The sequence below is a fragment of the Rhodnius prolixus genome, unplaced genomic scaffold (genome assembly GCF_049639745.1).
Source record: "Rhodnius prolixus isolate KJV_2025 unplaced genomic scaffold, Rpr scaffold_12, whole genome shotgun sequence".
NCBI classification, from domain to species: domain Eukaryota; kingdom Metazoa; phylum Arthropoda; class Insecta; order Hemiptera; family Reduviidae; genus Rhodnius; species Rhodnius prolixus.
In genome coordinates this window covers 6,567,708-6,581,584 of record NW_027411635.1, presented here as the reverse complement: position 1 = coordinate 6,581,584, position 13,877 = coordinate 6,567,708, and the positions used below count along the sequence as shown (strand labels likewise).

General features: G+C 34.1%; 2 protein-coding genes across 14 annotated transcripts in view; one reads left to right on the top strand and one right to left on the bottom strand.

The window, feature by feature from the left end:
• The window catches only part of LOC141461859 (forkhead box protein P1-like), a 52,150-nt gene extending 45,493 nt beyond the window's left edge, over nucleotides 1-6,657 (top strand). For 5 of the 10 annotated variants that reach the window (XM_074143268.1, XM_074143267.1, XM_074143266.1 and 2 more), the window contains one exon: nucleotides 3,090-6,657. In XM_074143268.1, the coding sequence (XP_073999369.1) occupies nucleotides 3,090-3,255 (166 nt within the window). In that variant the 3' untranslated portion in view covers nucleotides 3,256-6,657. The remainder of the gene's footprint in view (nucleotides 1-3,089) is intronic. The other 5 variants (XR_012463041.1, XR_012463044.1, XR_012463043.1 and 2 more) reach the window with 4 other exon arrangements.
• A 1,415-nt stretch (nucleotides 6,658-8,072) lies between these two features.
• The window catches only part of LOC141461861 (E3 ubiquitin-protein ligase goliath-like), a 35,539-nt gene continuing 29,734 nt past the window's right edge, over nucleotides 8,073-13,877 (bottom strand). For 3 of the 4 annotated variants that reach the window (XM_074143274.1, XM_074143272.1, XM_074143275.1), the window contains exons 7-9: nucleotides 13,447-13,560; nucleotides 11,925-12,006; nucleotides 8,073-10,181 (exon numbers count right to left, since the gene is read on the bottom strand). In XM_074143274.1, coding sequence (XP_073999375.1) covers nucleotides 10,123-10,181; nucleotides 11,925-12,006; nucleotides 13,447-13,560 — 255 coding nt within the window. In that variant the 3' untranslated portion in view covers nucleotides 8,073-10,122. The remainder of the gene's footprint in view (nucleotides 10,182-11,924; nucleotides 12,007-13,446; nucleotides 13,561-13,877) is intronic. The other variant, XM_074143273.1, reaches the window with a different exon arrangement.

The following is a 13,877-nucleotide window of genomic DNA, read 5'->3' as shown; positions in this document are numbered from 1 at the left end:
CGATGGTTTGACCCCGCCACATCAAGTCTAGCCGCTGTACTCCCTTGATTCCAACGGGGCTACCCGTCACACCCCGTGCTACCACCCCACTCTCTAACAACGGAACCCCCGGTACTGGTTGCCGCAAGATGGAAACACCCGCCCCCGTATCCACGAGCAAGGTCCTGGTCTCTCCTGAGAGCTTCACCGGGATCCTGATGAATCTGGAGCTGGGAGTGGCAACGTTTATAATCCTGTATCTTGGCCCCGTGGTGGCATCCCTCCCGCAGGTGGGGCTGACTGCGGGAGGAGGGATTTTGGGGCAGCCTCCAAATAGTTGGATTCCCTAACAGCATAGTCTGGTCTCACGGATCCAGGTGTAGCTCTCTTCGGGCACATCCTACAGATGTGCCCCAATTCCCCGCAGGTATAACATTTCACACCCCTCGCCCGTGGTTCTCTCACCCTATCCCTAGTACCCGAGCTTTTCCACTCACTAGGAAGCGACTGGTAGGGGCGGGGGCACTCCCGCGCAAAATGCCCCTCTTGTGCACAGTTGAAACATCTCCCCCGGCGCCCATAGCTACTATCCGCGTTTCTTGCTATGGCATATATCCCCCTCTCCAGGGTGGATCTAGCAATGCCGGGCCCGCTTTCCGCCTCTTCAACCAGATGCGCTCGCTTCACAGCTTCTGCCAAGCCTGTGGGGGGATGAAAGCGTAACTGGCGTCCCGGCTCACCCGCGAGGCCCTGGATGAACGCAGCGAGGACCACACGCTCCATGAAATTGCGCTCCCACTGCTTCTGCTCCCCGCTCCCCGAGTGAGAAGTAGCAAACTCCCCCAATTGCCTACAGCGATCCGCAAACTCTCGGACACCCTCCCCACGACGCTGGGACACTGAGTTGAGCGCGAGTAAGTTTCGCTCAGGGGTACGGTGGTCCTGGAATCTTTCCAGGATGGCTCTCTTGTAGTCCTCAAAGGAGGACACCGCAGCGGAAAATATAGGGTGGCTCGACACAAACACAGCAGCTGCGCCTGTCGTCTTTAGCTTACAGATCAGCCTCTTATCGTGGTCCGTCCAGGCACCACTCTCCGCCACCATCTCTATCTCGTTCAGGAAGTCCTTCGCTGGGGGCGCCCCGGTTTCCCCCGACCATGGCTTGATCAAGGCTTGTAAGCCCATCTCCCTCCGCCCGGAATGACCAGTCGATTCACGCTCGCTCGCTAAGGAAGGGCCATCCGTGCCTACCATTGTCCTCAACGTGGTTAACTCCCCCTCCATGCGTAAACGTTCCTCATCTAGGGTCTGTAATTCACGATTGGCTCGGCGTAATTCCTCCACCTCCCTCCTCAGAGCCTCCATGGTAGGGTCCGTTAGTGGCATAGAGATCCCACTTCTGACACCAGAATTGTGACTGAGCGCCGTTAAGGGCGATCAGGGCAAGGGGAATTTCGCTCGCTCAGCAGGGGTACAAATAACTCGTCAGGCTATGAATACACTGTTTTATTGTTGGTCCCAATACACCAATTAGAAAACCGCATACAAAGAGTTGAGCTCATTAATACAAAACCAAACTAATACTTCCAAAAACATAATTAACAATAGAAATATAAACGAAACTGAAGAAACTATAAGATAACATAAAAGTAAGATTAAATAGGCAAATTACAAATTAAATCAACAAAGTTGGGCCCTTATTCTCAAACATTCCATTATTATTACTGTTATTATTATTATTATTATTATTATTATTATTATTATTATTATTATTATTACTATCGGTTATCTTTTGTTAATCTACACTCTAGCAAATGTACTCCTCCCTCACTACGGCAACAGTTAGCCTCGGCCGGAAGCAATGCGTAAAAATTTATGTTCAATACTCACAGCAAAACAATCCCATCAAACGCATAACACTTGTTTCCTCTCACACACTCTAACTAACTCTGCCGGTGTCTATACACTATACTCCACGCGCTCGCTATTCTCTCTCTCTCTCTCACGCGGTACATTGCTCTCGGCCGCTACCAGCCGTGCCGTCAGCAGTTTAACTTAACAATTGCATTTTTTTCTACTAATTATTCAATTATTATTTACAAATTAAATGCTCTCCCTTTAATTAATTTTAATTCCACACTTACTTTGATAAGCATTTGTTTGCAGACGGTAATCAAATTTCAACAAGTGTAATTTATGTGTACCCCAAGGTATTTATTTGTAGGTTTGCATGATTTCAAATTAGTTCCCTTTAAACTCCCACTGCTTTTGGGTAGTCCGGCCCCCTTTTTTTTTTGTAGAAATCCGAATCTTCAACTTTTGTAAATTTCTCATGTTTTTCTGTGCTCGCTTAGAGAGTTAATTATGTACAGTAAGGATTCACAATTGTCCGTAATAAACGCAATATCGCCCGCATAAACGTCGGCACTTTTTTTTCAATGTTTACTCCACAATCCATTTCCAACTTTACTACCAAATTAAAAATAAGAGTGAGAAAAGAAGATACTCCCTTCTTTGAGGTCATTCGGCTTTAAAAGATTCAGCATTCACGTAGTACCCAAGACCTCCGTCCAGTTATCTTCGTAGAGACTTTTTATGCAATTAATGAATTTAAAAGACAATCCTTATTTAAAAAAAAAAAAATTATATAGCAGCAAGTTTTCGGGATATAGTTAAACACGGCTTTGAAGTCAATATAAAATAAATACCTTTTTTTTTATTTATTATTTATTAATTTTTAAGGTTTCAGGTTCTTTTTATTTATTATTTATCAAATTTACTAGTTTTATTACATTAAACACATTATCTATTGTGTTATATTGATTCGTAATGCCTGCCTACAATTCCGTAAATATATTATGTTCCTCTAATCTAAATGAAAGCCTAATTAAGCCTATAAATAATTCCACGTCAACGTCTATCGATGATATTCCTAGCAATAGATATTTTTTGTGTGCATTGGGTAAATCAGTGCGTCTTAAACATTTTCTGTATTTTCTGTTCATAATGTCTTAATTCTTATTACTATATACGCGGCTACTAACTTGTTTAAAAAACAATGCGATGGGTTCAACTATATTTATATTATCAGCGATATAATTCTGTTTCAGACTGAATTTAGAAAATGTGGATGTGAAGCCAGAACTAGCCAATGTTGCGTTCCAGCAAGAGGCACAAGACAAGGAACCACGCCTGCAAGAAGCTAAGGAAGACCGAACTCACCGACAAAACGTTCGCTCAGCAAACCATTCTGATCTTTTACAAATTCACTTATAACAAATAACCAAGTGGACATTTATTAAGAATGTCAGTTTATTAAAGTTGTCCATTCACAATTCCAGAATTTATCATATTTATAAAATTACCTGGAGAGAATGTTGTTCATTACTGATAATGAAAAGGAAACATTGAAATTAAATAATAAATGATTTTTCTCTCTTTCTGCTCTCTACCGAATATTAAAAATTCTGATAGCTCATTAAAGTTAAATTTATGTTTACTTTTTATTTTGAACAATGTATAAGTTCATTTCTCAATAAACAGTAAATAATATTTAATTGTAAATACAATATGTATATAAATAAGAGGTTAATATGAATATAAATGAGTGAACACTCGTGTGAACAAGGGTATGAAGTGTGAGTTCTAATTGGTATTAGAAACAATTCATTGCCATGAGTAATTACTCAGTCAACAGTGAGTATATACTCAACACATGATTAGGTTATAACAAATCCTCCCCTACGAACAAGAATACAGTTTGTGAAAAGCAAAAGTCTGTCGCAAACAGTGGCAAATTGCACACTGACTTTCTCTTACTGCAATTCTTTTGAAATTATGAATTCATATTGAATAGTAAGCAATTGTGCCGAAAAGTTAGTTGTCTTCAATTTTATGTTAATATCAATATATCAGTGGCGCCCCCAAATTTTTGTGGGGGGAGATAAAGTAGTCACCTATTTTTCAGGCGGGGCTTAACGTCCAACTACCAAATTAGTACTCTTCATAATGCATGAATCTTTCGCCATTTTTGGAGGGGTGGAGTCGTTTAGAGAAGTAACTTCATTGTTTTCTCATTTTAAAACTATTTCTTTTATTTGGGCTACAGCTTAATCACTTCGTTAAATGAGATTGTTAGTAAAATAATTTAGGCAACATGATCTCTTTATGTTATAAAATAGACATTAATAATTGACTGTCATTAATGATTAAGCAATCATTCTAACTCATGTCTGTGTGAGATTGTCGAAACTAGGGGATGGACGTCAGTTATCCGAGGTGTGATGTCTCGGTAATCCTAGGAAAATTGGCCACGTTCTTTCAGACTGAGCTAGTTGCAATACAACTGTGGTGCTGAGATTATAAGAGAATGCTAATCACTTACAGTGTTGTAATTTATTTAGGCATTCAGGTGGCTCTACTGGCAATGAAGTTGTGAAACTGAATTCGTGGTTAGACATTCTGATGAGTATTGGTAAACATGAGAAGACAGCCTGCGTGGCTCTAAAGGGTTACAATCTTCCCACGGTATCCTTATGGCACTTGAACCATTTATAGCCAAATCGCTCAGTAATACAGCCAAAAAGTGTGGACGCACAAATAGTCGTAGCAATTGGTGGATAAAGCGCCAGGCTACAAAGAGACGAAAAGTTTTTTATTAACCACTGGCGTAGGTTATTACTCCAACAAGGCCGAGGAGTCCATTCGGTAAAAGAAGCTAATGCAGATTTAGTGATGCGGGTATATGCTTAGAGTTTGGCATTTTGGAGAAGAAAAATAATGTCTTCAAGCTTTACCCAGGAGTCCCTTTTTAAACGTTTTTTACCTAATCAAACAGGCAAGTGCTGCAACTTAAAGATGCCATAACAGATCCCCTAGGTCACGATGGCACAGGCTGCCTGGCCAACCCCATAGATTCTAATCTAAACTTAAGTCCAATTGAATTTTATAGTCATTGGAGTTTTAGTTAAAAAATTTTTAATTACTTTTAGTCATCAATTGGCTACTACAATAAAATTTAAATTTTACATATTATTGAAGAATATAAAAAAAACGTCAATTTGGTCAGGAGCTGAAGACGTTTGTAACTAATGGGGAAGGTACTTAAGCGAATCACTATCACGTCTGAATGTTAAATATAAAATGTTATTTGTATTTGGAATGTTTTTTCAATTTTTTTTAGATTTTAGAAATTGTTTCTTATTATAGGATTTTAGTTAAACTGAGCTTAGACTGTGGTTAGTCCGAAACATTTATAAAAGAAGAATAAAGGTCGTAAAGAAGATTGAAAGTTGGCTATTTATTTATCTTAGCCAATTACGGTTAAATAAACATTATAAGTTTTAAAGACCATTTTTTTCAAATTTAGAACCTTTGAATTGCAGTCAAAGAAGTCGTGCGAGTGTTTCACACTAAATTATTTATTGGGCCATATTACTTATAGTATGCTCATGTTTTCAATATATATTTTTTAATTCAAAGTCAATTACGTTTATTTTTTACTTATAATTATCTCTTTCTATCTCTGTGTATACACCAAAGTAGTTTGAAGCATTGAGTATATACTCACATTTTTATTCATAATACTCGAATAAGTTAAAATTGAAAATTTGTAGATAACTTATTATTAAAAATAATATCACATTGTAAATATATTTTGTAGTTTTGTAAATAATTGTATCATAATTTTTATGTACATACTTTTTATATTATAATGTATTGTAAATAAATGTATTCGTGTGTTATTTAAATGTACAAACTAATTCTGTACATACACAGATTTATACTGATTATATTTTTTGTACAGAAAAGACGTAAAAATTAAAAAAAAAAAAAATATTCTTGTATAAACAGAAATCTGTTTTTCAACCATTTGGACTAATGTTTTAAATTTTGAAATATCTTTAAAAAAAAAAATATTATTTTTGTTTTTGTTTCAGAAAAAAAAGATTAAGTTGTCATGTTTTCAATATATATTTTTTAATACAACATTAATTAAATTTATTTTTAACTTACAATTATATCACTCTGTCTCTAACCAAAAAAGGAACTGGACGGACCTCATCAACAACTTCCCTCAATTCCTAAAGTTCTTGCGCTTTTAATTTTCCGCACTCATTTTTCTCTCAATACTTTTTCTACCTCATGCAACTAACTCAAGGCTATTCTCATAGCCTGTGAGATCCAGGTTTCTTTTGGAAGCAGAGGCAAATCTTTCAAGGCAACGAGATAAAACAAAAAAAACTTTGGGTAGTATTGCCGTGCATCATTCATTCATCATCCACGATTGTCTAAGGAAAGGTTGTTGGTAGACTTCTCTAAAATTTATTGGTTAATTAATCTTATTCTCTCTTTTTCTTTTAATTTAATCCACCCTGCAAAACTAAAAATAATAATAATACATCAGGGAAGGGAATAGCTCAGTGTACTGGATTCCGACGCGGAGATCCCGGGTTCGAATCCAGCTGCTAGCTAGATTTTCTTTTCCTAGGATTATGATTAATCTAGATCGGGAAGAATTGATAAGAATGAAAATACAAAATTTATAATTTTTATTACATATTATTTTAATTTACAAAAATATTATGCAATTCATATTATCTGGTTACCTGATAATTTCAGCAAGTCTAAAAATACATGTATATTATTATTTTATTAAAAACATCACTCTGAAACTTACAGGTACCTTATATTTTTAATATTATTACCTTTGGTTCTCCTAAAGTACTTAAAATGTTCCTTATTGAAGGAGCTTACAGTCTTATATAACAGTAATATAAACAAACTGACCCAATTAATAGATTTGGCATTATTAATTAGTTTACAAGAAACCAACTATTTTTTATGCCACTAAAAAAACCTGGGTCGTTATACGTATACATTACACTTACAGTACAGCAAAAATCTATGTTATTTTCTATTTCCTATAATCAAATAATGACTCCAAATAGTAACTACAATTAAAGTTAATTTAAGTACAACTTCTTCATTTGAAGTTTGCAAAAAAACCTGTACTTGTTCCTAGTATGTAGGAACTATTTGCGTTCCCAAAATATAGTTACACAGTAGGCACATATTTTTTTAAAAAAGAACTAAATAATAACAATAAATAACAGTAATTGTTAGGAAATAAAACATTTATTTACAAATTGAGCTAATAACATTGAATGATTTATAATATTTTTTAGGTCAGTAGCATAATGTTGTACATTGTAATGATTTACAAAAATATTCAGAAAACTGACCTTTATGATTGAAAGTAATTTTAGATCGTTACACCATCCTTTCTTTTTAATTGCTATACTTTAAACGAATAGGCATTATTTACAATCTGTTCTTGGGATGGGTCCCTGTTCACCACGGCGGTGCAGCCAAAAAGCGTATCGAACTACAAAAACCTTAGGCTTTGAATGAACCAACTTTTCGCTAAAAGAATAAACAATTCTCTCCTTTCTTTAATCGTATTCCTGATTATCAATTAAAATTTTTCCAAATACGTTAAATTTGATTCAAATCCGATGATTTAGGTGGTATTTGATTCACTTTTGAACAATAATAGAGCAATCATTTCTTTGTTAGCAAAGTGGTATTGTATACTTCGCATCATAAGCCTGATGAGATTTAAAACTTATCAAGATTTTCAATTTTTTCGAATTTGGCTTCAAGTGTCAGCCAAATATTACCTTGAGATTTTTTATACATTATTTTATTTAAAAAATCAAATTGCCTACATCAATGGTGAAAAGCACCCCCACACAATACTGATCCTATCATGTTTCAGAAAACAAAAAAATATTAAGTTTGCTTCATCGCAGGTACTTCTCAACAATTTAAATCTTATGTAATATTTTCTTCGGGAACTTTATTGTATAGAGAAAAGTTAATTCAGAATTAGACAAAAAAAAGTGTTTGTAAAAGGTTGCTATGTAGCTTTTGGTGTAAGCAAAGAAGAAGAGTTGATAGATCAAAAAGTCCATTGAAATATTTTGAATAACAATTCGAACTAAAGTGCCGATTTTAAATTTCATCAGAATAACAATCTGAAATTTATCGCATTGCCATTAAAAATATTATTGCTCTATAATCGTCCAAAAATGATACAAACCCCAGTTCAGTCTCCGATTTCTTTTACCGAAAAGTTGGTTAATAGAATGCCAAACTATTTGTTGAATTAGCTTTTTGGCTTTAGTATTGTGGGAGACTGTACCACTCCCAAAAACTTGTCTATCCTTTTAAAAAGTAGTAAAATTACAAGAAATAAGGGAAGGCCAAAATATCTGAAACTACTTACAATAGAGAAAGTTTTATTTAAAATATTACGAAATTGTCCGGATATTTTTGTAACTCTGAATTATTACAATGTAAAATGTCTTCTAAAAAATTTAGTAAATCATTTATGTTATTAGTTCATATATATTTTTTAACATTTTTGTATTTACAATTTTTTTCATCCTCCAAGCATTGATTATAAAACAATTAGTTGTCAGCACTGCTGTTTATTTACTTTTAGATTCGCAACCGATGAATCCGATGAATGACCTTTAGATCCGATGAATTTCTAACAGTATTTTTTTTTATTGAAAGATGTTTGCTTTCTTATTTTAAAATGGTTAAATTTTCAAAAATATTTTTAAAGTGTATTAAAAAATAAAGGTGAATTACGAAAAAATAAATTCGTCATATTTAATTTTAAATTAACTTCATGTTCATGATTTAAAAACTCCATTTCTTTAAATTGAGATAGTTTTTCTTTAACTAGAAGCCTCCATTCTAAAAAAAAATAATAAAGACTAGTTTTCTAACTTTAAAAAGGCAATCAACAAAATCATGAAACATTAGTTTTAACTTTAAATCCACCCTAAATACTTACAAATAACTACAGTTTATTATTTGGCCTATAATCATCATAAATAATTATCTTTTGACAATCTGACTAAATCGCACTCACTTCTAAAGTCTCTCAATCATTAAAAGCTTTAGGTCCAGTCTAATTATGTATGCATGCACAGTGGTTGTATGTTCCAAAGAAATAAGATCTAACAACTTCTCACAATCAAAGAGAACACATGTTGTTAGTGCACTTTGCCTACGACCGTTATTAGATGAGGCACAACAGAACATGTTGGTCATTAAGAATCATGTTTTTTTGTTAATACAGCCTCTCACTATCTCAGTGGTTTTTCACTGGTGATAAACTCAACTACAAACCATTAACTACCTACTTTATAAATGCATTATGCTAAGAATAAGCAATGTATTATGTGCCATGTTTCAAAGTGTATAAATATGGTGTTCCGGCAAGAAGTTTGGCTTACAATAATAAGCTTCTGCTGAAATACAATATTACGAAAATTTGAGTTCTCTGAGATACTTACTTCAATCCCCTTGATTAGTTACTTAAACATTCGCTGGTACATTGAAATACTCATAAAAAGTTTTTGGATTGCATGAAAGGTCTTTAATAACATGCGATACTATACCTTATCGTCCCTTGTAGCAACAATTATTCAGCATAATTTCTTTTTGCTGGGAAAAATTTCAACAACGGAAATAACTAAAAATAATTTTTGGCTTATCGCATGGAGACAGAGGCGAACTATATATCCAGGATGGACTCCTCACATATTACCAAACACCATATTTGTCTGTCTCCTTGTGAAAATGAAAAAGCACAGTAAGTTCCTTGAAAACCATTTATTGCAAAAAGCTATCAATGAAAAACACGAAGAAATTGAGTTAATTGATCGTCAGTAGTTGAGGAAAAAACAACACTATTTGAATGACCGATTTCATTTCATTTTAAAGTGTCCTTGCGTCATATGACGACGGTCGCAGGCAAAGTAAACACTTTCATAATATTTATTTTCTTTGATTGTTTCGAATAAAATCGACCTATTTATTTTCTGTGAAACACACATCTACTGCACCCTTAGCCTTTACAAGTCTCACTTCAAAATTTCAGTAAATAACCAAGCTACAGCAGTGTTCATCTTCACACGGACGCCTGGAATTTTAAGGCGCGTCAACAATCGAGGTGATACGCGTCGACAACCTTTCCAATATTTTCTGCAGGCCTCCGAACAGTTTATTCTCGAAGTATAAATATATTAGGTAAGTATAAAAACAAACCTAAGCAGAGCAGCTCTATTCGACTACAATCACAGTCTGCGCTTGTGTCTGACACTCCTCGCTGCCATTAGCGACTGCAAAATATTTAAATCACAAGTTAGCTAGGCGTTTGATTATTTACAATAATGCCTTGTAATTGCTAGAGGTTAAGCTTGTCCCTAAAAACGTCCCTTCGCATTGTTATTTATGTGTAATATCATTCAGAATGGTGTTACGAGACATAACTAAAATAAGTGATAGAAAGACATTTTCAGAAATCAAAAAATAAATTTAAATTATTAAACCATTAAGAATTGCATTAATTACAAAAAAAAAATAAAAGGATTGATTATATAAAATAGTTATATATTCCATGCTGCTATTTAGAATGAGGATGCAAATGTAAACAGAGATAGAACAAAAATATAATTGTTAAATTGCAGTAATTAATCCAAGGGGAAGTAAGATTATTGTCAATTACAGTCATAAATATTTAATTTATATTAATGCTAAACTGGCGACCTCGGTCATCAATCTCTAAATCAAACATGCATGTTATGTTCTTAACTATCCGGTAGGTCAATTGTATAAGGGGTCATCGTCAAATACTTAACGAAAAAGCTGGTCGTAAGTGTAAGCCCTGAAGATAAACCTAGGTCAAAAGCTTGGCATAATTACAAAAAATTTATAAAAAAATACAACTGAAATCGGCAATAATCTTTTTTTACCGCTGATGATTTTTATATTGTTAAGGCTGTTTATTAAGATATTCATGCATAGTGGTCTCCTTGATCTCTATGATCTCTTTGCAGTTTTACCATAAAACCTCAATTTATTTGTTAGTGTTGATTATTCCCTATAAAAAAAAGAATCTTGAGAAAAAGAAGGATTCATAGAATCCTAGTATTTGTAGAAAACTGAAGTTAGGAACGTTCCATAGCAAGCCTCTCCGATAATGTCATAAGATAAATGGCATTTTTTTAAAAGCAGTTTCATGGCCAACAGAGCCTAATTTTCCATAAAAGTTTAGCAACAATGTTCAAAATTACTCGTACTTCCATTTTACACACTCGTCAGTAAAAACTTAAGTAAATGATGCACACAGAAAACATTGAGAACTTAAGCGCTAAGTTTATTTTAATTTAGTGTTTAGCCGGATTAACTTTATTTTCTACAATCGAAAACGCTTAATTTTTTTACTCAGTGTCAGGTTGGCCCAGAAGCGGAATTTAAATGGAAGATCAAGTATCCATTACTTTACCTTTGACAGTAAGCTCTATGAGTAAGAAATTAGCTTCGTAAGAGACTCTTTCTGATAGTAAGGAACATTGTATGGTACATGGCTCATCCTGTAAAGACTTGGGGGAGGGGGTCAAATGTTTGTTTCAAGGATTAGTTTGATGAGTTTTGACATGCAGTTCAACAAAATTTACAATTCCAACATGCATTATTAACGAAACGTGTGGGTAATAAAAACTATGTTACAAATCACTTAACGATTTTGCTTAGAAAAAAGTGAAGAATTTTTTTTTTAATTTAAGGCGCGTCAATATTTGAGGTCATTGGCGCCCGAAGCTATTTTTAGTGCACTGCCGACCTCCGGAAAGTTTTATTTTCATATCTTTCAATAAATAAGAAAGAAAATATAATTTCTTGAGGAAGACCTGCATTTTATTTTCTATTCAGTCTCCGCGAAAGCTAAGGGCGACCCTCTACGGTGAAGTATATAAAAATGATTGTAAAATTCCCTAAATATTAGGGCCCCGACTCAATTTTGTAAATTAATCTAGTACAAAAAAAAAACAAATATATTTAAGCTTCCTGAGGAAAATAAGTACCTGCATTTGGATTGACCAGGTTATAGCTATAGGCAGATGAAATGGGTTCACTCGAGAACTGCTCTAGATCGATAACGGTGTTCTGCAAACAATTATAAGGTTTTATTTTTAGTCAGTTACTTAATTGCCTTTTTACAAACAATTCCATTTAAATTATTGGTATTAAAACGCTTTTACCAGAAGCTTACGATGTAATGAGCATTGGTACCCGAAAGTCTGCCTTGCAAAAGTTGGATCTCGACAAAAGAATAACTGGTTTCTGAGAAGTTGTAAGTAGTGTGATTGGCGTGTAAAGATCGTTTAAAGAAATTGTTAAACACAAGTAGGGGAACGTAGCATGTATTTTGGAGGAAATGGATCTAAATGCCTTCTGTAGTTGTTTCTGTCAGAAATTATTTATTTTATTTGATTCAGATTTTTCTCAAATCCCATGTCTCACTTTGCAAATCTTTGCCAGTTCTTCTAATGAGGAGCTGTCCCTATCTGGTGAGAGAAGTTTGTACTAATTTTTTGTAACGCCTCATAACGTCTAGAATTTGACCTAAAGCTAACTTAATTGCAATAATTGAAACATAATTTATTTACATCTGTTACGCTTATTTCAACTTTTCTTATTCTTTTTCAAGTTTTGAAACTCTGATTTCTTTCTAAGATTTGAGCACAATAGAGGGAAGTGGGAATAGGGCGCCATACAACTGAAAGACTAAAAGCACAAAATTGTCTGCAACGACTTTACTGTCACGTTCATATGTAATTACAGATTATGCTAATGCAATGCGTTTCGAAACTATGTTAACAACATAACAACTAAGATTTTGTAAATAATATAATATTAGATGATAGTAAGTAACATTGTTAAAATGAATATGTTTGTTGAGTGAGTAATCTTGTTATGAGTTGTACCGTGTGATAAAGTTATGATTAGCTAATTCTAGAAGTTAAGTAGTTTGGTGAATGGAGTAAGTTATTTCTTTTCAGGAAAGTCAGCGTAGAGAAAAGAACATATCTCAGTAGGGCGCAGCTTGGAAGTAAGGCCTGGCTGAATCTTCATTTGGATCGTTTGACACAATATGGATTACAAGTAATGTAAGCCTAAGTGATAAGTAAGGCTTTACATTAGAGTCGATGGGATTCTGGTTAGGAAGGGAAGCCTTAAAAAAACCTCAAGTCACTCGGCATAGCTACCGCATTGCGGTGGAAATCTCACTGTAAATTACTGATTTTAATAAGAATTTTATTTTCAAATTCGCCATTTAAAAAAAAAATCATTTTTTTTTAATAGGTATGTATGAGAAAATTTGGTAAAGCTCTAAATTTCACCTTACTATATAACATTAATTATTTTAGTTTTTAAAAATTGAACCCCCAGATTTTTTAGGCAGAATTGCCACTAAGGTGGTAACAACACGCTAAAAATAAATTTAATGCGATGTTTGAACTAAATTTCAAAATTGTGAGTTAGAAAACTACAGCAAAAGAAAATTAAAAACTCTGTAATTTTTCAAAACCTAAAAGAGTTTACCTGCATGCTGTAGTTAAGCTCAGCAGAAGTCGTCATCCCAGTATCTGTATTGTCTTGATCTTCTAAACCTTCTTCCATGTCAACAGGGAGTATACTTTCTTGACTTCCTGTAAACTGAAGTAAGCTTGTGTCAATTTTATTCTTTTCAGCAGCAAACAGAGCAAATTGTTGGAATACTATGCGATAAGCTGGGCAAATCTATTTTCTTCAGGCAATTACAAAATTTACACAGATTTTTTTTTTTTTGCAAAAATCTGTGCATGGTAAAGTAAACTGTACATGGTCAAATGGAGTTTCCTTAACTTTTCTCCGAAGGAAGGATATATGTTGCCAAATCTTTTAATCTTGTATTATGTTTCAATGATTTCTTTACCGAATTGCAGACAAAAGTTAGCTGTACGAGGTGTGTTCAAAAAGTAACGGGAATTTTC